The sequence below is a fragment of the Micromys minutus genome (genome assembly GCF_963924665.1).
Source record: "Micromys minutus genome assembly, chromosome: X".
Taxonomy (NCBI): Eukaryota; Metazoa; Chordata; class Mammalia; order Rodentia; family Muridae; genus Micromys; species Micromys minutus.
The window spans coordinates 30,017,228-30,043,127 of record NC_137970.1 but is presented as its reverse complement, the minus strand read 5'-3'; the positions used below and the strand labels follow the sequence as shown (position 1 = coordinate 30,043,127).

The 25,900-nt window shown below is 38.4% G+C and overlaps 1 protein-coding gene across 1 annotated transcript in view; it reads left to right on the top strand.

Moving 5' to 3' along the window:
• MAP3K15 (mitogen-activated protein kinase kinase kinase 15) overlaps positions 1 to 25,900 on the top strand; it is a gene marked incomplete at both ends in the record, with an annotated part of 129,869 nt that overhangs the window by 42,234 nt on the left and 61,735 nt on the right. The window contains 2 exons of the mRNA XM_080910055.1: positions 2,350 to 2,518; positions 4,618 to 4,724. Of these exons, the coding sequence (XP_080766181.1) occupies positions 2,350 to 2,518; positions 4,618 to 4,724 (276 nt within the window). The remainder of the gene's footprint in view (positions 1 to 2,349; positions 2,519 to 4,617; positions 4,725 to 25,900) is intronic.

The following is a 25,900-nucleotide window of genomic DNA, read 5'->3' as shown; positions in this document are numbered from 1 at the left end:
GAGTTAATAACATTACCACTTGGTAATGTCAGGCTCTTTTTAAAATTACTTGGAAATAGACAAGATATTTAAGTCAGTCTATGGTCATCATTGTAAGTTGCTGTCTGTACTACTAAATTATGATTCTTCAAGTCTTTTTTAAGAGCTGACAATTTTATTTTCACATTTTACAATATAAGTGAAACCATACTTTTTTGTATCACTTCTCTCTCCAGAAGCATTCTCTGTTAGGAAGTTCCTTGTCCTGCATCTAGTAAACACTCAGGCTCAGCACCAAGATCTCCTGATGAAACAACAAGAACAACAAAATGATAAAGAGCGCTTCTGCTCTTATCTGTGGCCAGGTCATGCCAGGCCGTGTGGGTACCATCATAGGGCGGGCAGGTGGTCTCATCATTGGAGGCCCGGGCATCATGGGCATGTGGCCTCCCATGGGTGGTCTCATCCCAGGAGCTGGTCCCACAGGCATCATCCCAGGAGGAGGAGGAGGGCCCATCATTGGCATCATGGGAGGGCCTCCCATGTGGGGTGCAAGCATTATGTCAGGCCGAGGAGGACCCAGGAGACTTTGGGGAGGTAGGATCATGGGCCATGCAGGCAGAGGACAGAGAATGGAGTTAAGAAGGTTCTTCAATACACAACAAAGTTATATGCACCACAATGTTCATAGCAGCTCTATTTATAATAGCCAGAAGCTGGAAAGAACCCAGATGTCCTTCAGTAGATGAATGGATACAAAAATTGTGGTACATTTACACAATGGAATACTACTCAGCCACCAGAAACAATGACTTAACCAAATTCTTAAGAAAATGGCTGCATCTAGAGAAGATCATCCTGAGTGAGATAACCCAGTCACAAAAGAACAGACATAATATGCAGTCACTGATAGTGGGATGCTAACCCCAGAGGCTTGCACTCCCCCAGAAACAACTCACAGACTGTATGAAGTCCAAGAAATAAAGAAAACAAAAACTATACATATATTCACAAAACAAGAAGACTTTGACTATTCCCATGTTCCGTTTTGTTTTGCATGTACTTTACCCTTATTGTAACTATTAGGTTTTCAATGCATACTGTCAAGCCCTTGAAAAAAATCAAGTTCTGACGAAAAAAATATATTCACATGGTTTTATGTAAAAATTATTTCAATGTCTGAAAAAACATTACTGACAAAAATGTATAATTTTAAGCAAAAAATGTTTAAAATCTGTACATTTATCTTTGCTTTGTAAAATACAGTCGTTTAAAAAAAAGACTTCTATATAAAAAGTAAACTCATAATTCCCTCTGGAAAAAAAAAAAAAAAAAAGAAGGTTCTTTCCTTGTTGAAACACAGCTGCTGTTTTGTCAGTCAGGCCCTGGGCCTGCTCTTCCATCCACTTCTGGTAATAGTATCTTCCTCACAGACGGAGAATCGTGGGTAGGATATGGATCACAGTAGTGGCAATAAAACTTAAGTATGTTGCTCCACAGGCTGTTGGCTACCTGTGCTTCCTCTTCAAGTCTTAAATCAAGTACCACATACTAATATTGATTGTATGAAACCCTATGAAGACATTTCAGGGTATTTAAATGTTTTTACATACTTTTGCTTAAATGCTCAGAAAAGGGAGAGTTTTTTTTTATTTTAAGTTTACATTAGAAAAAATTCTGCAGAAAAAATACAACAAAGCTAAGGGTGACAGTTGTCTGTAATCTTCCTGTCATGGCCTCTGTATACCCCTTGTTGGATTGCTCGAAGGTACTCCACCAGTTTCAAATCTCCTTCACCTATGAACCACTTCATGACTACTAATTGGGAAGGCTAAGAAGATGAGAGTGTTTCTAAAATGACTTTACTTAGGTTTCATGACTTTCAGGGTTTTGTTTGGCTTTTGAAAATCTGTTGATAGTGGGGGAAGTTAAATTATCATATAAGTTTGCTTCTCTCTCTCTCTCTCTCTCTCTCTCTCTCTCTCTCTCTCTCTCTGTCTGTCTCTGTCTCTGTCTCTGTCTCTGTCTCTCTGTCTCTGTCTGTCTCTCTCTCTCTTTCTCTCTCTGTCTCTGTGTGTGTGTGTGTGTGTGTGTGTGATTCTCAGAGGATTACATTGAAAATTCTATAGAGTGTCTGAAACTTCAGCTTTGAAGATATTTTGAAGGTTGTAATAAGTTGAATTTTATTATCACTTACTAGTTTATTGCTGTAGTATACAAAAAAGGGAGACATCATCTTATTTTTACTGGTATAGAAAGGCTCAGGTGAGGCCGAGGTCCTTGTGTGTTATTGAGAACCATGCTTGTTTGAGCACTCAAGAGAGTCCTGGACGCTTGTATATGATCTGGGTATTTTGCTTATTTCTCCAGTGCTTATTATAAAGAAACATTGTTGAATGACATCCGGAAAGCCAGAGAGAAATACCAAGGTGATGAACTGGCAAAAGAGTTGACTCGGATCAAATTCCGCATGGATAACATTGAGGTTCTGACATCAGACATCATCATTAACTTACTTCTGTCCTACCGTGATATCCAGGTATGAAATGTGCTTACATATGGCTAGCATATGCCAGACTTTTCTTTGCTATAAGTAATCTTCATACAAAGTATGCATACTTACATTAGGAGTATGATAAAGAAGCTGCTCTATCTAAATAGGTATGTAACCTGGTGATCGGCTATTGTGTCTGATTTAGAGATTATTTGTCATATTAGAGCTTGAGTGAGCACTGCAACAAGAGGTACTATTTGTATAGAACTGCTTAAAATTAGAAACTAAGAGTATAATATATAATATATTAGTTTATAATTTATAATTTATAATATAATATATAATATAATAGTTATTATTATTATTATTATTGACAATGTTCCAATTCTTTGTAAATCCAAATTCATTAAATCCTCTTAACCCTCTGATTTAGGTTTGCTGTTATTGTTCCTATTTTAATTTTAAGTAAAGAAATTTGAGGCACAGAAAAATTAAGTAACCTGCTCAAATTCACAGTGTAGTAAAGTCAAGATTCAAGCAGAGGCTAATTAGCTTCATTGCCCTTGTTCCCATTAAACTTTTAATTCCTCTTTTTCTTTTTACCACCACTTATCAGTGAGAGCACAGTGGCCAGGGCTGTTACAGAACTACGGAATAGAGATGGTTATTCTAAAATTGGCATCTGAAGTTACTGAAAGATTTTGAGACCCAGGTGATAAGGTGTGGAAATAGAAGGAAACTGAGGATTTCTTTTACAGGTTGAACAAGTTTTAAGAGTATCTTAAATGTGTCTCTTCATTCTGGAAGCACAAAGTCTAATATGCTTTACTTGTAGAATAGTACAAAGCTACACCACAGGTACATGTTCTGTACATCTGAACGGTGGAGTCCTCCATTTATGATCTGGATCAAGAACAGACTTAGCTACTAAGGAACCCATGGCCAGAGTGACAAATATAGCCTTTGATAGCAGGTGGCTATTATGCAACCAGAATATATGATTGACTTTTCTTGACATAGTTCTTTTTGGTTTTGGTTTTGCTGTTATTTAGAGACAGGGTCTTGCATAGCCCATTGAGCCTTAAACTTGCTGTGTAGGTGAATATGACTTTGAATTCCAGTTGCTCCTGCTTTCCATTCCCCAGTACAGTGATTATAGACATATGCCACCATACCCTGCTCTTGAAATGTTTCTTGGAGTTGCTGGATTTCTTCTGCCCTTCCCTTACTGAATGCCTTCAGTTGTTAAATTTTTATAGATAGAACTCAGGCTCAAAGTAGAGCTGGAAGGTTCCAGGGATATATTGTCTTCTCCTTTCTAAGACTGCAGCACCAAGGTCTAAAGCTAGGTGTCAGCTATCTGTAGGAAGATCCTCTCTGCTGACTGGCTAGCAGAGAGTTTGCCAATACCAGTAATTCTACCCTTGGGTAAAGAGTAATTGTTAATGGCACTACTAAAATAGGACCCTGTAGAGACATACTTGGTAGCAATTTAACCCCAGGGTAATGCATGTAGCATTTGGAACAGTAGTTTTCAGCCTGTGCTTGGCACTGTCTGAAGAGATATTTCATTCATCAAAACTGACTTGTAGAACAGGGGTACTTGTGTCTTCTAGTAGGGAGGCAGCTGCCCATCTAACAATACACAGGACAGCATCCTAGAGCAGAGATATAGGCCCAGAATGTCAACAGTGCTGCAGTTAAACTCTTAAATTATATTAATTTGATTAATTTAGCCAAAGTATGAAGAAGTCACATTTCCTCCATTTGCAGTGGAAAAGTGACTAGGTTTCCTTATATTTATCAAACTTATTTTAACACAGTTCTGCTGTTAGTATTAGCCCTCCCACACTTAATACAATATCTTTTTCCTGTTACCAGGCTCAATTGCCCTCTTTGTGGGGGATGTAACAAATTTTCTATTGATCTTTTGTGCCCTCTGGTAACAGGAATTCCTACTCTGTCTAGTCTATCTTTTCTGATATTTTTTCTCTGTACTTGTCAAGGCTACAATTAACATCACTAAATACTGTCTGTAAAGAACAGTTTACTTTTAAATTTGGAGGCTGTCTTATGTTTAGAGCTATTCAGAAAAATCTATGAAGAGCTATTTCCTGTTTCACTCTGAGACCTTTTGCCAACAGGACTATGATGCAATGGTCAAGCTGGTAGAAACACTGAAGATGCTGCCTACGTGTGATTTGGCTGATCAACACAACATCAAATTTCACTATGCATTTGCACTGAATAGGTAAGAATGGTTATGTGTAGGGTTTTCGAATATGTGACCTGTTAAACTCTTCTCTTGTCTTTTCAAAGGTCATCAGATACAAGTCATATACTAACTGCCAAAGGTATGAAATATACAAGATACTTTGCCTTTGGGCCATATACTCTGACTTTGAGATCAGACATAGGAAAAAAATCCTGAAGAGCCAGGTGTGGTGGTGCATGCCTTTATTCCCTGCATTCAAGAAGCAGAGGCAGGCAGATAGTTATTAATTCAATGCCATCCTGGCCTAAATAGCAAGTTCCAGGACTACAAGATCTATGTAATGGGACGAAGAAAGAGAGGGGGGAGGGAGGGAGTGAGGGAGGGAGGAGGGAGGAAGAAGAAAACCTAATAGCTCAGGGAGATAAGTGGTTTAATGAAGTTCCTGTCCAAAGTGATATAGAAGTATAGCAGAGAGAGAGGTAGGGGAGATGTTCTGTTTAGGGGTAGAAAAGCTTCTCTTTTTTTTCTTCTTGTGTATGTTTGAAGAATTATATCATGGGTGGGAGAGGGCAGGATATGGAGGCTGGAATTCCATTCAGCTGGAATATGAGCATAGAATTCTTTTTGTACAATGTGCATCCAAGTAATATCCAATGCAACCAGAACACAAGATGCAAATGAATGCAAATGCAGGATATAAGGTTAAGTGTAGAGGATAGGATAGTATACATAAAAAGGGGTATTGCCAGGCCATGGCAGTCCATGCCTTTAATGCCAGTACTATGGAGGCAGAGGCAGACAGATATCTGTGATTTCAAAGCCAGCCTGGTTCTCCAGAGCTAGTTCAGAACAGCCAGGGATATACAAAGAAACCCTGTCTCAAAAAGAGAGGGGACAAAGGGAGGGGGAAGGATGGAGAAGGGGAGAAAGCTCAGAATGTATCAGTGGTATATCTTTTAGGCAATCGGGGACTAAATATGGGGCCAAGGATCTGTTTGGCTTATACCACTGCTAATCATAACAGGAAGTCAAAGGAAGTTGGGGCAAAAACTCAAACAGAGCAGGAACCTGGAGGCAGGAACTGATATAGGCCATGGAGGGATGTTACTTACTGGCTTGTTTTCCCTGGCTTGCTCAGCCTGCTTTCTTAGAGAACCCAGGACCCCTTGCCCTGGGATGGCACCACCCATAATGGGCTGTGTCCTTCCCTATCAATCACTAATTAGGAAAATTCTCTACAGGCTTGCCTACAGTCTAATGTTATGGAAGCATTTTCTAAATTGCAGGGCCCTACTTGCTGATCACTAACTGTGTCAAGTTGACATAAAATTAGCCATGTCATTGGTGTGTGTGTGTGTGTGTGTGTGTGTGTGTGTGTGTGTGTGTGTGTGACTTAATAAGTCCTGCCTGCCTAGAGACTACAAGCCCCAATAGCATAAATAGTAGGTAGATTAGCAAAAATGATGTAGTTAGGAACCTGCAATTCAACAATGTAAATAAGACTGAAATTTCCTTCTTACATAGAAGGCTAGAGGTGAGGGAACCAAGCTATTGAGACAGAAGTACTACTCTAGAACTTGTTTTTAGACTTAGCACCCAACCATTGCATAAGTTTTTGTTGTCCCTTGTACCTGGGGGTCAAAGTATCCTTTCGTAGGGGTCACATATTAGATATCCTACTTATCAAATATTTACAATACAGATTCAAATGGTAGCAAAATTACAGTTATTAAGTAGGAACAAAAATAATATTATGATTGGGTGTCACTTAAACATGAGTAACTATGTTAAAGGGTCACAGCAGTAGGCAGGTTGAGAACCTATCATGTTGGCCTCATCTGCATGGTTAAAGCTAGTTCATTGCCACCATGACACTGAAACCTGTGAAACAGGTTAGAGACAAGAAGGAAGCATGAGGCAAGTTCCTCCCTCACTATTATTCATTTTTTCTGGTTTTATCCATTATATTTTGATCATATACATCCCCCTCTGGAACTACCCCTAGAGACACTCATCTTACCTCCTCACCCACATTTGTATATCTCCTTTTTAAAACCGGTCAAGCCTAATTTGTGATGCCTATATATTCTTGGTTGTCTAGCCTTCCACTGGTTTATGTATGCTTGTAAAGAAAACCAACTGTCACACTACCTACACTAAGAATTACTAATAACCCTTCAGGAGTGAGACTGCATTGCCCATCTCACCTCTTCATGCTGAGATTTATTTGGCTTTAACTGGCAATGGCCTGTCGTGTATTGTCACAACCATTGTGTGAGTTCATATGTGAAATTGCACTGACATGTCTAGAAAACAGTTTCCTTCCCATCTGTGACCTGTAGCTCTTACACTATTTCTGTATCCTTTTCTGCAGTGATTCTGTGGCCTATGAAAGAGGGTGGTTCAGTATATATGTTCCATTTAGGACTTAGCATTCCACAGTCTATTATTTTTTGTACCTCGACAGGTATAGTTATCTGTGTTAATCACCATCTACTACAAATAGAAGTTTCTCTGATGATGCTTAAAAGACATTAATCTGTGGGTATATGTTACTAGGGATCCGTTTAATCCTATGTTCATTTAGTAGAATAATAGTAGACTGGGGTTTGTGCCTTATCTAGCCATAGGTTATTGGCCTGATAATGGCCCAAAGCATGGCTATCATCTTCTGGACTCAGGCTAAAATCCAATCAGGAAATAGTTATTACTGTCATGTTGTTCATGACACTGATGCATCATTGGGGATGTCTTGCTAGATCAGGTGTGCATGCATGCCTATGTGTTTGTGTGTCTATGTATGCATAAATATGTGTGTTGATATCACATCATTGATTCACAGAACATCAAGCTGCTGCTCTTCTAGAGAGTCCACCCCTGCAGGGTAGCTTTTATAGTGTGGGAAGATGTTATGCATGCTACCAGAGGAGAAAAGTAAACAAGTAATGTTTCTCTAAAGTGGAGTCTTAGGGCTATTATTGATGTAATGAGACACCATGACCAAAAGTAACTTGGGAAAGAAAGGGATTATTTGGTTTACTGTTTATCACTTTTTATCATTGAAGGAAATTAGGACAGGAGCTTAAACAGGGCAGGGACCTAGAAGCAGGAGCTGATGTAGAAGCAATGGAGGGCTTTGGCTTGATGACTTGCTTGTTCCTCGGTGCTTTCTTATACAACCCAGGACCACAAGTCCAGGGATAGCACCACCCACAATGGGCTGGGCTCTCCAGCATCAACCACTAATTAAGAAAATGCCTTATAGCTTGATCTTATGGAGACATTTTTTTCAGTTGAGGTTCTCTCCTTTCAGACACCTCTAACTTGTGTCAAGTTTAGTCAGAACAAGTGAGTTGTTATTTCTTACATTCCATTGATATGAATTTAGTCTCCATCTTGCCACAAGGGAAATTGGGAAATGTAGTTTCTAGATAAGTGGCCATTTAAACATGTCTACTGTAAATTTGAAGAATAAAGAAGTTTCACATTCAATCTCTCAAAATCTCAGGTGTCTAAATGTCTTATTTCTATTGTCTTTCTTATTTCATTGATAATATATAAGGAAAAAATAAATATTTTAAGAATTATGTACATTCTTTTCTGTCCACAGTAAGTAAGTTGTTACTTATGAAATCATGTCAGATCAATACAGACATATTCTAAAAATGTATGCAACTTGACTTCATAGCTAGGGGCTTATAGAATATCCTCATCAACCAACGAATGACATCTTCAAATAAGGAATGTATCAAATAAGTGTTCAGAATGATCTGAGAATTACTGCATCTGGTTCCCAGTTTCAGAGGCTGTACTTTTTCAGCAGCTGGATTAAGCTTCAGATAGTTAAAATGCCACTGGCAGCATCTTTAAGACAGCAACAAAACAGGAACCCATATTATCCCAGAATCTTGTAACCCATGTAAAGTCATATGTCTCTTAAAACAAAATAAAATTTGTAAGCAGTGCAAATGTGTCCACCTTAAATACATAATTTGATGAGTTTGAGAAATTAATATACGTATCTAAACAGTACTCCTATCAAAATGAAAAAATACCTAAAAGTTTCCTGTTTGACATTATCTGCAACCTTTTCAAAGGCAACCTCCGTCTCCATAGATTATTTTTTCCTGTCCTCAAGTACATATAAATAAAATCATATAATATATTGTCTTTTGTATTTGGCTTCAGGATGTCAATGGCATGCTGACAATACCCGTATATGCCATTGTATATATCACTAGCTTGTTATTGTTGCTGTAGAATATTCCATTTTATAGATATGTCATGATTTATTCATTTTACTGATGAGCATTTAGGATGCTCCAGATTTAGATTGTTAAAACAGATGCCCTTATAAATATTTCTTTGCATGTTCATTTAGGTCTTTATGTATGTATATATTTATCAATGTCAGATACACATACATGCATATATGCATATGTACATATATATATATATATATATATATACATACATACATATACACCCCAAAGTAGGGAGACCATCTTAAGAATGAAGGCCAGCCTTCATTAAGCCTGAGAAAATAAACTCTAATTATCCTGTTCCCTTGGTGTAGTGTGTTCCAATTTTAGTAACATGTGACCCTATATGATTGATTATTGACTTAAAGAATTAAATGTATTCTTAAAAAGAATCAAAAACATTTACATTTGAGTTAGTGCAAAGCTCAGAGCAGGCTCAGGCAAGGCACTTTTGTCTTGGTCCTCCTGATTAGCCCCTAGAAAGGTGTTTACAGGATTTTGTTTACTGCCTTCCTTGTTCCTTGACCCAGAACTGAGCTTATTATTCTGCATGTACTTAAAGTAGTATAAAGGCAGATTGAAAAATAAAAACCTGCTTCAGCCTCAAAACAGGCTGGAGTAATGCTAAAAATAGAATTAAATGTGTCATCGTGAAATTCTTGGGGAAATTTCTTATGTACTATAAGTACTATAAAATAAACTTGTTAAATAAGAACTGGAAGCCATGTAAGTTGCTTGTTGCTATTTTTCAACTTGACACATTAGAGAGTATCCACTGTCAAACAGTGGATAAAATAATTGATTATTGTCCTCTCAAAAACTTGAAAGAATAAAATAGGGTTTGAAGTGGAAAATTGATATCTAAAAGTGGCTATGGTAGTATGAGATGATTCAGAGACAAATATGTTTCCAATCTAGAAGGAGAATAATTTGTATTGAGTATAAAGAATGGACTTTTTTTTTTTTTTGCTTTCTGATCTGATTGTTTCCTGTCAGATACTGGCTCTGTAGAACCCGGGCAAAGGTCCTTGGGTTCTGAGAACCTTATTTTTCATATAATAAGCTCAAAGTTTCCAATTTCTTAACTTATATATGGATTCTTGAAGCTTATGTTCTGTTTGAACTTGTTTCTGTCTGAACTCTTAGCATAGTTGTAGTAGGATATGGCCTTGTTCTAAGGAAGTTAGTCAGGCTGCCTTATAAGGGAAAATAGTGATTAAAAAAAAAAAGAAAAGGAAAGAAAGGAGTATTCCTGCATTTCAGTTGACCTTTACTTTATATGGAGGGGACCAAAACATGGCCATAAATTAGTTACTAAAGGTTGGCAGAAATGAATGATGTTTGACCCTCAGATGGCAAGGGCTCCCTGTCAGTAGGAAAACTGGCTTGAGCCAGTCAAGCTTTTCCTGGTATCTTCCACTTCACTGCATTCAGAAGCCCATTCAAAGCTACTTGAAGTTTCCACTGGGCAGTTAAACTGCTGGTGTCTCAGTGGTGTGAAATCCTTTATGAGCAATTTTGTATTTGTTACTGCTTTTATAGACAAGACTTTACTATATACACAATTGCAGGCATAATATTCTAACTAAAGATCTAGCTAGTGAGAAGAAAAATGGCCATGCTAGACATTGTTTTTGTTTTGTTTCTGTCACCATTATGTTACCTGAGAGGAACAATTTAAAGAAGGAAATACTGGTTTGGCTCTCACCTTCAGAAGATTTAGACCATAGTTTGTGGACCTGTGGTAAGGCAGTATGTGGTGGGAGCACATAGAGGAGCAGGGAAACTCACTTCATGGCTGACAGGGAGAAAACGGGGAAAGGGAGACAAGAAAGCTTTTCAGAGTGTGCTTCCATGGACTTAGTTCATCTATCTCATAGTTTTTACTCCCTCCAAAAATGTCATCATATTATGAATTCATCAACAGATTGACTAGGTCAGAGCCCTTGAGGTGCAGTCATTCCAAAAATCCCATCAGATGGTAACAAAGCCCCTAATATTCATATATCCCCATTTGTAATATTTCATATCTAAACTATAACGTTCTACCTCTGACTCCTAAAAGCTCATTTTCATCCCATAATATAAAATACATTCAGTCTATTTCCAGGAGTCCCTATAATCTTAACAGTTCTGACACTGTTATAAAAGTCCAAGTCCAAAGTCTCTGAACTCTAAAGGTAAACTATTAGTTGTGAACCTCTGTAAAATGTAGAAAGTATGCTGTATACATTTCACATTCAGAGGTACTCAGTAAATGTTTCCAGTCTCAAGAAAAGAAATGGGGCCATAGAAAAGAGGGATGGGACAAAAGCAAAACTAGAACTCAGAAGGACAAACCTTAAGTCCTGTGGATCCATGTATGACATGTGGTGCATTACGTGATCCCTAGGCGGGTTACAGTTGTCCTACTGCAGTGGCCTTGCTGTCTGCAGCCTATATGGGCTATGTTACCGCTCACTACCTGTGTCTGTCTTCAGATGTTCAAGTCTCTGATATCTCTAGTAGTTTTATCTGCACAGCTTTACACGTTGCCCTGTAGGTGTTGCCTTCAGGGATATCGATCTTGCCACATATTACCTATCTTCCCAGGCTTTCTTTTGAAGTCTGAGTAAAACCTCATGACCCCATAACTCGTGCTTTCTTTATCTTTGCTAACACAGTATCACCCATATGGGCACCAGCAAGATCTTTTGCCAGCTTAAGCGGTATCCATGCCCAGTTGGATGAGAGAACACTGAGAAATACTTTCCAAGTAGCCTTATGTCAGCAGAGATCCCTGAGTTCTTTTTTTTTTTTTTTTAAAGCAAAGTTCCTTCAAATTAGTTAATGTTTATACCCTTGAGACTGCAATGGACAGGGATCATTACTGAAGATATTCAAGGTATCTTTCCTATTGTTCTGATGTAAAATACTTGGTTTCTTTTAATGGACCAAATCCCTTCAACAGCCATATTTCCCTGCCCCTAAGCTGTCTGCCGCTATTTTGAACAAGTTGTAAAATATCCAAACCGTTCTGCTTACAATTTTCACTGTAAACTTAACTAGAGTCAAGCAGCAAGATGGATGCCACAATCTGAATGTCTGGTTCCCTTGAAACTCTCCTCTGCCAAAGTTAGTAGTTTATGACCTTTATTTTTAATTCATTTCATTCTTTTACATATGAGTACTTTTCACACATGTGTGTCTATATGCAACTTGTCTGCCTGGTACCTGTAGAGGCCAGAAAAGGGTATTGGATCCTCTGGATTGGAGTTAAGAGTTTGTGAGCCAACATGTGGGTACTGGCAAGTTGAATCTAAGTCCCCTGGAAAAGCAGCAGGTACTCGTGACCAGCAAGCCCAATCTATCATCTCTAAATTCATCCTCCTATCTTTGTTGTCACATAACAAAAATAATCTATAGTCTAATTCCAAGTAGCCTTCTTCTCGTCTGAGATATCAAGCATAATCTTTACTGTCTGTATTTTAATTAACCTTTTGGTCTTCTGTGCTCTCACCAAAATCACCCACCAAACTTTGGTTTTAACTTCTCTAGCTTATTTCTCCAATGTTTTGAAACTCCTAAGGAAGCCAGTTCCAAAGGCTCAGAACTATGTTATCAGGTAAACCCATAGCTATAGCACCACTCCTGGCACCAAAACCTGTATTTGTTAGTGATCTCTATAGAAAAAGAGCCAGTAGGGTATGCATATGTATATGTGTTTCTATAGATATGCATATTTATATTGCAAATCATGCATGGTTATAGAGGAGAATTTGACACATTGGCTTATACATTTGAAAGATATATGGTCCAACAATAGTTACCTATACTACAATGCAAAGTCTGAGAACCTGGTAGTTTTTCAATCTTAAGAAACTAGAAGCCTCACCAGAATAAGAGAAAGCAATGTTACATTCCTAGTCCAAGACTATAGGTGTGGAAGTGCTTGTAGGGTTGCTATGTGAATCTATGTTGCAAGCCTAGAGAACTGGGGTCTAATGACCACAGGCAATTGAGGTAGCAGCAACAGACCTGCTTGTTTGGGGGGAAAGTGGAGCTTGCGTGTGATGTATGATAGACTCTTTTCCATTTTTTATTCTGAGTTCACATTCAAGGCAGATCTTCCCACTTTGGTTGTTGTCCCTGGAAATGGAGGAATGGGATAAGTGATGACAATAATTTAATCTGGCATATAGCAGAGAGACACTAACCTTGTTCAGAGCCATCAAAACCTCAGCTTCTGGGGTCCCTAAAGGCTGTTTAAGTGAAAGGACACTTAGTCTTTGAGATCATGTGGGCTTGTCCTTTCTGGAGTACTCATACCCTCCTTTTACCAGTTCTGGGTATGTTTACTATTCAGTGTAACCAGCTTCTTTCTATGGGTATATAAGTAGCTATTCTGTATTACTGTTTGTCATAAGTAAAATAAAATGCTGTCTTCAAATTATTATAATATATTGTCTTCAGCTACCATAAAAACAGAGAGAAATGTATTTGTTATTGCTTACCTACCAATGATGAGAACCATAAACACTACCAAATTAGAATTTTGTAATTTCAAGTGTTTATTTTAGAGAGGATAAAGAAAAGGGTAAAGGTACAAAATTAACAGCTGCGTGACATGTTCTAGGTCCATAACCATGTTATTTTAACATGTGTAATACTTGACAAACAGAAACTCACTGACAGACTGGGCTTAGCATGGGCTTTTGGCTCACCCCCAGTGACACACTTCCTTCAACAAAACTGTACCCACTCCAAAAAGGCCACACCTTCTAATCCTTTCTAATATCAAGTAGATTCAGCCTCTTTTATGTCTCAGAATGTATTTTAAGAGATTTTGTATGTATCGATTTCTTTTGCTATTACCCTTGAAATAGGGTATATGATTAGAAGGAAACAGAAAAACAGGTTTTCAGATTTCTCAGGAAAATTTTCTAAAGGGACACAAGGACCAACAAATGCATTATATACATCTCCTGTCTGAGACCAAGGATGGCAGTTTACATTTTAGGCTAAATATTGTCAGTAGCATAGTTTTAGGTAGTACTTTACAGAAGACTCCAGTGCTTAGGTATGTGTGAATAAAATATTTCTAGTATATGACAGCTGTGATTAAAGCAATATGGAGAAGAAACTATTATGTCTGTGTTATAGTTGTCAAGAAAGATATTTGTATGGTAGAAAATATATTTATTTGGGAGTTACATTACTGTATTCCATATCTACATTGTTGCTGTCTACCTGGGCACCTGTATGCAGGTCATATGGCTTCTCAGGAATTAGAACCTTATTAAAATAAAAATAAAAGAAGAGGGACAGTGAGATGGCTCAGCGTGTAAAGGTATTTGCTGCAAACCTGATCACAACATGAGCTCAATCCCCTGAACCCACATAACAGTAAAAGAAAATCGAGTCCTACAAAGTGACCTCCACATAGACATATTTACACACACGCATGCATGCACAATTAGTGAGTGAGTATAATAAAAATGTAGAAAGAAGAATGGGCCATAAGTTGGATACCAGACTTTTGGTTGTACTCAGTGTACAATTGCAAGGTCATCTGGCACTACCCCAAGTATTTCAGTAATCGATGTTGGTAAGAGGAATCAACTGTAATGATCAAAACAACAAAAAGAGCTGTACCAGATTATCTTTGGATTTTATTTTTCTTTTAAAATTTTTCATGAGTTTGTAACAAGAAGCAGCAAAGTTTGTTAAACGATCCTAGATTTCTTGAGCCCTTGCCTTTCTCCTGTCTCTGTCCCTAATCATAGATAAAAACTCAATTCACTCACCACTTGCGGGAGAGTTTGGCATACTCCATATGCTTTCAAATAACACATTGTATTCATGAATGCTTTGTTTAAACAATATTTTGTCAAAACATTGGCTAACGGAAAGTCATATTTATTATCTATTTTACTACTAAATGCTAAACTTTTCTCAAAATATTTATTTTCTTCCTTGATTAGCCTCCATCCTGTTTTGTTACTTTTGTTGCTTGTGAATTTAGAAGCAATTTTAGGTTGATAATTTTTTTCTTTTCTTCTCTTATTTTTATTGGATATTCTCTGTATTTACATTTCAAATGTTATCACCTTTTCCCCCACTCCCATCTCCCCTCCCCCTCTACTTGCTTCCATGAAGGTGCTCCCTCTCCGAACCACCCTCTCCACCTCAGTGCCTTGGCTTTCCGAACCACCCTCTCCACCTCAGTGCCTTGGCTTTCCACTACACTGGGAAAAATGTAACTGGACCAAAGTCCTCTTCTCCCATTGATGCCAGACAATGAGTGCTATCCTCTGCTACAAAAGCAACTGGAGCCACTAGTCTCTCCAGGTGTACTCATTGATTGGTGTTTTAGTCCCTGGGAGCTCTGGGGGGGTGTTGGTTGATAATGTGGTTCTTCCAATGGTGTTGCAGACCCTTTCTGCTCCTTCAGTCCTTTCTTTAGCTCTTTCATTGGGATCCCTGGATTTGGTCTGATGGTTAGCTGCAAGCTTTCTCAACTGTATCTGTATTACTCTGGCAGAGCCTCTGAGGAGACATCCATATCTGGCTCCTGCCAGTAAGCACTACTTGGCATCAGCCGTAGTGCTTAGATTTGGTGACTGCATATGGGGTAGATCCCCAGGTGAAGCCGTCTCTGAATGATCTTTTCTTCAATACCTACCTCTCTATTTGTCCCTGTATTTCCTCCTATGAGTGTTTTGTTCCCTCTTCTAAGAAGGACTGAGGCATCCACATTCTAGCCTTCCTTCTTTTTGAGCTTTATAAGGTCTGTGAATTGTTAATTGGCTATTCAGAGTTTTGGGGGCTAGTATCTGCTTATCACTGAGTGCATACCATTTGTGTTCTTTGGCAACTGGGTAACCTCACTCAGGATGATATTCTCTAGTTCCATCTATTTGTCCAGGAATTTCATAGTCATTGCTTCTAATAGCTGAGTAGTACTCCATTGTCTAATTGTACCATAATTTCTATATCCATTCCTCTGCTGAAGGACATCTGGGTTCTTCCCAGCTTCTGGCTATTATAAATAAGGCTGCTATGAAAGTAGTGGAGCATGTGTCCTTATTGTATGTTTGAGCATCTTTGGGGTATATGCCCAGGAGTGGAATAACTGGATCTTCAGGTAGTACTATGTCCACTTTTCTGAGGAACCGCCAGACTGATTTCTAGAGTGGTTGAATCAGCTTGCAGTCCCAAGTGGAGGAGTGTTCCTCTTTCTTCACATCCTCACCAGCATCTACTGTCACCTGAGTTTTTTAATTTAACCATTCTGACTAATTTAAGTGTGAGGTGGAATCTCAGGGTTGTTCTGATTTGCATTTCCCGGATGACTAGGGTTTTGAGCATTTCTTTAGATACTTCTCAGCCATTCAGTATTCCTCAGTTGAGAATATTTTGTTTAGCTCGGTACCCCATTTTTAATAAGATTATTTGATTCTCCGGAGTCTAACTTCTTGAGTTCTTTTTATATATTGTATATATGTATCTGGGCCGGAACAGACCATTCCCGGTCAGCATGGCATTATCTGCGCCCGGAGAGTTCCAGGTGGTCTCTCCCCTGGATAGTCAATGGGGAGGACGTGGGAACTCACTCATGGGCTCAGGATGGAGAGCCTCCTGAGGCTCTTCTGGGTGCTCAGCAATCTACGGGCAGGCAGTGAGTCTTGATGGCAGTGGCCCAGTCCTCTCTGGGTCAGAACTCAGGTTGATAATTTTACCAGGATTTTTCTTAGTATGAATTTCTAAGGCTAAGGCTCAGTTGGTATTTTCCTACTATGAACAATGGCCTGGGTTTGATTCCACAGTACCATATAAACCAGGTATGGTAAACCCAGAAGTTCAGAGTCTTCCTTGGCCATATAGTAGTAAGCTCAAGGACAGTCTAGAATACATGAGACCCTCTTGAGAGAGAGGTGAGGGAGAAGTAAAGGTAAAAAATATTTATATATACTATAAAATCATAGTCTACATTCTCTCCCAGACAGCCTCTGGGAAAAACAAAACAAGCAAGCAAACAACTAGCAAAATACAAAAATAAAAACAAAATGGCTGCACACAATTTATTTGGGAGGTGATCACAGGATGCTTCAGAAGAGTAAGAGTGACTGTGTGACAGGGAAAAACAGAAATGCCATAGTCATGGAAGACATATGAAGAAGTAGAAAACTAGGGCTCCATTCTAACTAGAACAAACTGTATTGTTGTCTTACCTAAAGGAGAGGATGCTGTCATCTTACCTACCAAATCCCAGCCACCACTGCTTGTGGACTACTCCTCAGTGGCAGTAGCAGCTGGTACTATCAAGGATCTATCAAGTTTGTGAAGATGAGTGCTGGCAGAATAAGGACAGGGCTCTGTGTGTCTGCTACCTGTGTTATTCTTCAAGTTGATTTTACATCATCAATGCCTCCTGTTTTCCTCAGCGTTTCTTAAAACACACTTCTTCTTACATTATATTTTCCACAGAATTATGGGAGTCACTTAATTTTAGTTTATTATAGTGGCTTATTATGCTCTTCAGAAGAACCCAGAAATATTTGAAATGTTTACATGGGTGAGGACGATTATGAGAGGTATTTATGCTGTATTCTATTGAAGACTTTTCTTAAACAATTATTTTATTTGTATAATACTTAGGGTAACTGAAATAGCAGGGCATAAAAAAGTCATTGGCTAGGATGCCTCTACAAAATGTACATTGTAAATCCTCGTCAGACTAATTGATATAAATTTAGTTTCAAGAGTAGTCTTGGTATCATTAAGTCATATCAAGAGTATCAAGTATCATTAAGCCAGAAGCACATGTAAAATAATAGACTAATGTTGGTCAAACATCTCTGCTAGTTTTCTATTGCATGGTGTGAATTACAGGAGATACAAAACCAATAAACAGAAACATTCAGTATCTAGGTTAGCTGTTGTGTGTATAATAATGACTAAATAATTAAATGTTAAGATGAGAGCTGATATCTTACATTTCTAAGATAAATTTTTAACTTATAGTATTAAACTAAAAAAGTATTGCCTATCTGCATTCTCTTATTTTTCTAATATGTATATATATATATATTATTTTTGAGAATTTCTTCTATAATTTCTATGCCCCCATTTCCCTCTTCCCCTTCCAATTCTTCCCATCTGCCCTTTCCTCAAGTAAAGATTTTTTGCTAGGATATATTATTTCTCTATTCAAAAGTGGTTTTAACCTGGGTGAATTGTCACATGGCTGTTGCCCCAGATACTAAAATGCTGAGGCATGTGGATCGTTTGAGCCTAGGAGCTTGAGACTGCCTGAGCAACATAGGGAAAAAAATCATCTCAAAAAATGTTTTGTTTGACTTTCTGATAAATGAGTACCCAGAAAGCTTTTAGTGTTCCATCTCTGGATTATGTACACATACATGGAGCTTCTCCTGAGAGCAACGTAGGAGAATCAGTACTGTGAGAAAACAACCTCAGTTCCCCTCATTTGTGAACAGATGGAGATTGTTGGCTTTGTCATTGATCCAAATGAAACATAAATGCTAACTATCAAAGGACCTCCTAAAATGAGAAAAATTCCTCTTTTAATTAATATTTTTATTCTTTAGAATTTCATGAATGTATACAATGTACTTTGGTCATATCCATCTCGTACTCCTCCATGAAGCTTCCCTAGGCTCACCAGAAACACATCTCCGAACCATATTTATACCCTCTTTTTATTTTTATTGGATATTTTTAAATATATACTTCAAATGTTATCCCCTTTCTCGGTTTACCCTCCAGAATCCCCCTATCCCATCCCTCCTCCCACAGCTATATGAGGGTGCTCCCCCACCCTCCCACTTCCTTGACGTAGCATTCCCCTATACTCGGGCATCGAGCCTACGTGCGGTTTTTTTTTTTTTTTTAAATTAACACATTGATTCCATATGGGCATAGGTGTGTAGTCATTCACTGGGTCATAGGCTACCTCCAAGTGACCATCCTACCCTAAAGAAAAGTGACTTTTCTTCCCTCAGAGGTCACCATCTGCCAATAGCCCCTAGCCATCTAACACACATCATGTTGAAATTTTCACATGGCTTGATTTTCTGTAGGTCTTATTCTGGTAACTGCAGCTGCTATGAGTTCATGTGTATAACAGCCAAGTCCTGTCCAGAGAACAGCATTTCACATCACCATTCCCATCTTCTAGCGCTTAAATTCTTTCCACCCTGCTCTTCCAAGATATTCCCTGGGTAAAGATTTAAATAGTCATTTCATCTATAGCTGAGTACTAAAAAACACTTTGGAGAGTTATAGTTTTCGCCATTAACTGGTACCCTCTGGAATAAGCTCAACTGATCAGTATTTGAGACTAATCTATGTATATTAAACATAAATATTTGAAGGCAGTTTGGCAATCTGCTATTTAGTAAAACATAGTAGAAAACTAAGAATTCAAAGGGAAAGAAGGGTAATAGTAAAGGATCACAGCAATGAATATAAATCAATTTTATTATACAGGCATATATGTGTATATATATATATGGAACTGTCAAAGTTTTAAATTTTATTTATATTTTAATGAGTATTTTAAAATTATTTTAATTTTAACTTTATCTTTAATGTCTGTGGGTGTTTTTCTGCATGTACATTGTGTACCATATGAATGCCTGATGCATATGTAGTCCAGAAAAGGGCATTGGAACCCCTGGAACCAGAATCATGGGTGATAATGAGCCAACATTATCGATGCTGAGAACTGAACCCAGTCTTCTGGAAGAAAGCAAGTGCTTTTAAGCACTGAGCTATCTTTCAAGTCCCAAAACTTAATACTTAAAAATTACTTGTTACTCACTATTTTTGTTTGGCTTTTCAAGACAGGGTTTCTCTGTGTAACAGAACCCTGGCTGTCCTAGAGTCACTTTGTAGACCAGGCTAGCCTCAAACTCAGAGTTCTGTCTGCTTCTGCCTTCTGAATGCTAGTATTAAAGGCATGTACCACCATGCTCAACTTGTTGCCCACTCTCTTATGGAAAAATTAAATTAGCAAGAATGCCATTTTGTGCTTTTAAGAAGTGTTGCCTAGCAAATCAGATGAAAGTAAATTGTGAGTTCCTAGCAGTCAGGGATTATGGAATTATATTCTGAATAGCCAGAATGCACAGAAAATGAATTTGAAAACATGGATGTTTCAACTGCCCATGTGTCAACTTTCTTGTATTTGGGGAGATGTGAGGAATTGCCAAATGGTTGGTTCATAGAACTAGCTGCTTCTTGGGTATTTATGGAAAAAACATCATGGAAGGAGCTAATCTTGAAAAGCCATATGGAGTAAAAGGTGAAATTTGGACAAAAACTTCTGAGTTCCACTGGATAGGTGTCTCTTGGTTAGGTTGAGTTTTTGAGAAACTTTTCAGATGGGTACTAAACATAGCTCCATTTGGTCTGGTTCCACCTCTGGGTCACTTCTTTCTAGCCGATCCTCCATGTGAGGAACAGCAGGCTGTTGATACCTGTGTGTATCCATGTGCTGGAAATGATTTCTATCATCACTTACTTGACTGACTGGAGTCAGTCATCCTTCAGTATCTAGTTTAAGCATTCCTTTCTGAAGGCTAGTACTAAATCTGAAAGTGATACATTTCTGTGTTTATTTGTTTAATACTTCACATCTCTCCCATTAGCCTCTAAGTCTGAGAGGAGGTACTATGCCATGGTATATACTAAGCCACTAATACCAAATGCCTAGGGTCACTGTGTCACCCATATAAAAGTGTTCAATAAAAATTTGTTTACTGGAGTAAATTAACTTAATGGCTAGGTGATTGACTGCAGTGGAGTTGGAAGAGATCCATATATAATGAACGTATGAGTGCTGTGTAGTTCTTTTCATGGTTTGGCAGTAAAAGGCAAATTTTATGTCATTTATTTACATGTGACTATATGCATAAAATATTTCAGTTATGTTCAGTATATATAGAAAAATATCAAAAAATTTACTGGTGATACCCTCATCCATAGTGTATTTTTACTATTGCTACTATGATAAAACATCATGACCAGAATAACTTGTAGGAGAAATAGCTTATTTTGGCCTACAGTTCCAGAGGGGGAAAACATGAAGTGGCAAACATGGCAGCAGGAAGCTAAGGAATCCCAATTTCATCCACATGAAAGGAGGAGAAAGAGAGAGGGAGGGAGGGAGGGAGGGAGGGAGAGAGAGAGAGAGAGAGAGAGAGAGAGAGAGAGAGAGAGAGAGACAGACAGACAGAGACAGAGACAGAGACAGACAGACAGAAAGAACTTCAGGTTTAAGTGGGATGAGACTAAACACTCAAAGCCTCCTCTCAGCGACCTACTTCCTACAGCAAATCTCTACCTCCTGTAGGCTCCATAGATTACCACCAACAGGGGGCCAGGTGTTCAGAGCCTACAGGCTTATTTTTGATCCAAACTTCAACACATAATATCCCTTGAATTAGGACCCAAAACCAGAGATATGGAAAAGGGGACACTAACATAGGTTAGGTCAGGGTCAGTGGTGGTGGAAATTTTCCAAAAGGACAATTTGATTAGAGACTCTGAAGAAAGTTTATCCTCCTGACCAGGTAAACTACCTGCCTCCTTAGTACTGTTGACTTACTAACCTGGGTACAGTGAGTGCTATAAGAAACAGCCCTCAAAGTAAAAATTCTTTTCCCTCATGCAGCATCCAAATATAGATGTATTCTGGTTAGACAGTCCCTTCTTCAGGTTAGTACTTAACAACCTAGTCTCTGCCCATCTCAAAACTCTAGACTGTCAGATCACCTTTAGGTCAAAAGATAAAAAATGAAGAATATAGTGAATTGCAAGGGAAGAGCTGGGTATTTTGTTTCTGCTTTATTGTGATATCTCATACATACCATGCAGTTCATCCAAAATAGCAAGTCAGTGAAATTTAGGATATTGTCAAAGTTGTAAAATCACAACCACAGTTAATTTTAGAGAATTCGCATCATTAATCCTGAATAAATCTATTAGCAGTCACTTCCCTTTCTTGTTTCCTCCATGCTTTCTCCCTACTAATCTATCCTGGCAACTCATTAGAAGTTAATTCAAATTCTCTCTTTTGGTGCATCTCTATCTATGGCTTTGCCTGCCCTGGCCATTTCCTATAAATAGAATGATAAAATATTTCTTGTTTTGTGTATGTATTTTCTCATGTGGCTTAATATTTTAAATATTCATTTGTGTTATAGACAGTATCTGCACTTCATTTTTGTTGTTAAGCATTTCATTGATTTTCTAAGCATTCCCTTGATTTTCTAAGCATTCCATAAATACTTTATCTATCATTTCATCCGTTGAAGAATATTTGGTTGTTTCTACTTTCCAATCATTGTATGGAGGCCAGTATGAGCCAAGTGAAGGATTGGTGCTTGTTGTTCCTTCCTTTATGTGTCCATTCTCCCAAACTAAGTTCCACCTACTTGCAAGGGAAGTTGGGAAATGGAGTCTGGCTAATGGGGAAGAAAAGGAAATAAGCTGTAATGAGCCTACTAGAGCTTGTAGATAGTCAAGACATAACTGAATCCATTGTGAAGATCTCTGTTGACATGTCACAGGGTAGGATCAAGGTAGGAATGTGCTTGTCTTTGTGCAAGTTGGAGAGCCAGTCTGCAGACCTTCCAGTTCTGTTACACAGTGTTCTAGTCATTCATTTAGAGCCATCACACGTATTTCTTTGTGATGTCCCTGAAGGATAGGGAAACTTGGTATGATAGGAGCATGGCAGGAATGCTTCTGCCCTATGATATAATTTGAACCTACTCGTAGAACAGGAAACAGCTATTTTGGTTTGTGTTTCTTTGGCTGTGGACATCGTTGGCATGAGAACACAGGTTTGGTTTTCTCTAATTGTTCCCTTCTCATCTGTAAATATAAGGCATCTGGCCAGGGAAGGGCACCTGCTTTCCTGTGGCAGGTGTGTATCTGTCAGAGCTCAATCAGGAAACAGCTACTCTATGTATTTAAAGTAGAGAAAACTGAACACAGGAAATTGGCTGCACAGGCAATGAGAGAGTTGAAGAGAGAGTCAGAAAATAAGGAGGCACCCTAGAAATTAGCAGCTGTAGGGAGCTGCTGCCACCCTTTATCTGGAGAAGTCTAGAACTGAGGTGATATTACCAGAAGGCAAGATAGCAGAATAACATGGAGGCAGCCTGCTGGGAACTGTTTATGGAAGAGAACCATCTGGTGCTGGAGCTTCCCTAAGCCAGGAAAAAGCAGACAAAGTTGCCTGGTTTCTTCCTTCTCCCCGTCCTCCAGTTACCTACCTAGATGGCATTTCAATGGCTAATACCAGATAAATGGTTATCAGAAGTCTGGAGACATTGCTCCATCAATGAAGCAGAAAGTATCTGAAAGAAAGCAGACACAGCACAGGCCCAACGAAACACTGTCAGGTATACCATTGATTTCTGTATGCTCTCAAGGCAACTTTATTGTGGCATAGTTTATATGCACTAAAAAGTAAAATTGTAAGTATATAATTTGATGAGTGTAGTCAGCAAAATACACCCATGAGATTACCACTGTTGAGAGGTACACTGGTTTAACCCCCACAAAGTTATTTAATTTTGCCCTTTCCTGGTCATTTTCCCCACTGTTCAGCCCCAATTTGTGTTTTAGGGTTCTTTGTTGTTTTGGGGGGGCTGTCAGGTTCTTAAACTTGTGTTTTGGGGTTTTCGATTCTCTCCTTCCTCCCTCTTATTCCTTCTTTTCTCTCTTTCCTCCTTCTCTCTGCTTCTTTACCCCAACCATGCACATTATTCATAGAAGCAATGTATTTTTAATAGCCAATTTCACGTTCTTGTTTGGAGTGGAGTTTTTGTGAAAGGGTCTCACATTGTAGCTCAGGCTAGCCTGAACCTCATACAGTTCTTCTTGACTCAGGCTCCCAAATGTTTGGAGCATTTATATGGGTATTATCCCTTTCCCAAGTTTTTGTCACTTTCAGTAAAGTCATCACTGGTCAGTCTGCTTGGTGATGTTGTATCTCGATTATTGGATTGCATTTTTCTGCTTCTCTGTACATCTCAATATTTCACTATACCCTGCATATTATACCTAAAAGATCTGAGTCTGAAGTATGGTTTTATTTTGTTACTGTGAATATTAGAGGCCTTGTCTAGGTCTGGTGATTAGCATTTATGGCCTTTTTATGATTCTAGAGAATAGCTGGGTTGAAAGTGGATTGCATTTTTAATTTGATTCACTTCAACTGTGATTAGCCCAACCCCCAACCTCCTGTCCCCCTGCTGCCTTTTCTGCCTTGTCAATATTTGTACAGGAAGGGTCAGGGACTGCCATTTCTGATATCTTTGGATTCACTTCTTGCAGGGCCTGGAATATAAGTGCTGAGACTAATGCATTCTCTTTCATTTGTTTCTTTTCAGACTAAATTCAGAGGGTGGGGATGGAGCAAGAAAATTTTTAGGAAAAGTGATTTTGTTTTGCTTAAGGAGGATTCTAGACTGCATTTTATCCTATCACCTACTATTTTTTCTTTTAGGAAAAAAGCTGGTTTGCTCTTAGTCTTTACTATCAAAGGTGCTTTCCTTTAGTCGTCTACATAGATCAAGTAAACACATGTGGAAATTGTGATAGTTCTGGGCTTGATCTTATCCTGACTTCTCATGACAGGAATGACTCTGCACATGATTGTACATCATTAAAATCTTCTATTATATTTACAGAAGTTGCAAGACAATGTTCTAGAAAGGAAAATGGTTTCATCACAGAAAACCTGAGTCATTAGAAAGTGATATGGAAAAAAAGTCAGAAAGTAATCAGGAGCCGTGGCATGTATTTACCCCAGTACTGGGAACAGTAAGAAGGCTTGTAGGACTGGAGCAGAATAGATGATAGGGAGTGTTTGATATTAAGGGATGAGATTGGAGAAATAACTAGCTATAAGATCTTGGAAAATATTGAATATAAGACAATGATTTTAGATCCTAAACCAAAATATTTATTCTCTCTTTTTAAAATTTTTATTAGATACTCTCTGCATTTACATTTGAAATGTTATCCCCTTCCCACCCCACTCCCATGCCCTTCTACTTGGAAGACCATTTTTAGAAGATGATACTTTTTCTAAGCTAAGAGTGTCTAAAGACTTGGTTATTGTGTTGTTGTTATTGTTGTTGTTAGAGACAAAGTCTCACTGTAGCCCAGGCCTCAGATTTATAATACTCTGATTGTAAATCTCATTCTCAATTGTAAATCCAATTCTCCAGAGACCTAGGATTGCAGGCATACAACACCATACCCAGCTTGTCCCAGGAGAGGTTAGATTAGAACTGTTTGTTACCTGATATTAAATTGTTGCAGGAGTAATTACATCTGTGTTGAGAATAGATTTTGGAGAAGTAAGGGAGATAGTAGGGGATGACAGTGGTTTGGGCTATGATGGTAACTGTTGAAGTCATGAGGCATGGACTAACTTTCGATATGGTTTGAAATAAAAACCAGTGGCATGTGCTTGATGAGTAAACAAGATTGGGGGACATCAAGCACTACTGATGCTATTTTTTAGCCTAAATAACAAGAACAGTAGACAAATCATTAAGATGCAGAGGGACATGTGTGATAGTATGATCAAATAATTATAGATATATTGAATTTGAGATGTTAGAAACATACAAAGGACACAGTCAGATGGCAGGTAAAAATATAAATCTGGAGTTTCAAGGAGGAAAGATATGAACCAGAAATAGAAATTTGATGGCATCAAAATGGTTTGAAAACTCAACCATGAGAATTGAGATCATTGTATCATGAGGTCTAATGTATTTGATACATAAGAGAAAGGCCAAAGGTTTGTACGTTGCCACCTAGAACAGCGGAGATCCAAGGACACAGGCCTGGTGATACAGAGCTGTTAGTAACCAAAGCACAGAGAAGGCTAGACTGAGCACTGGGAAAACGCAT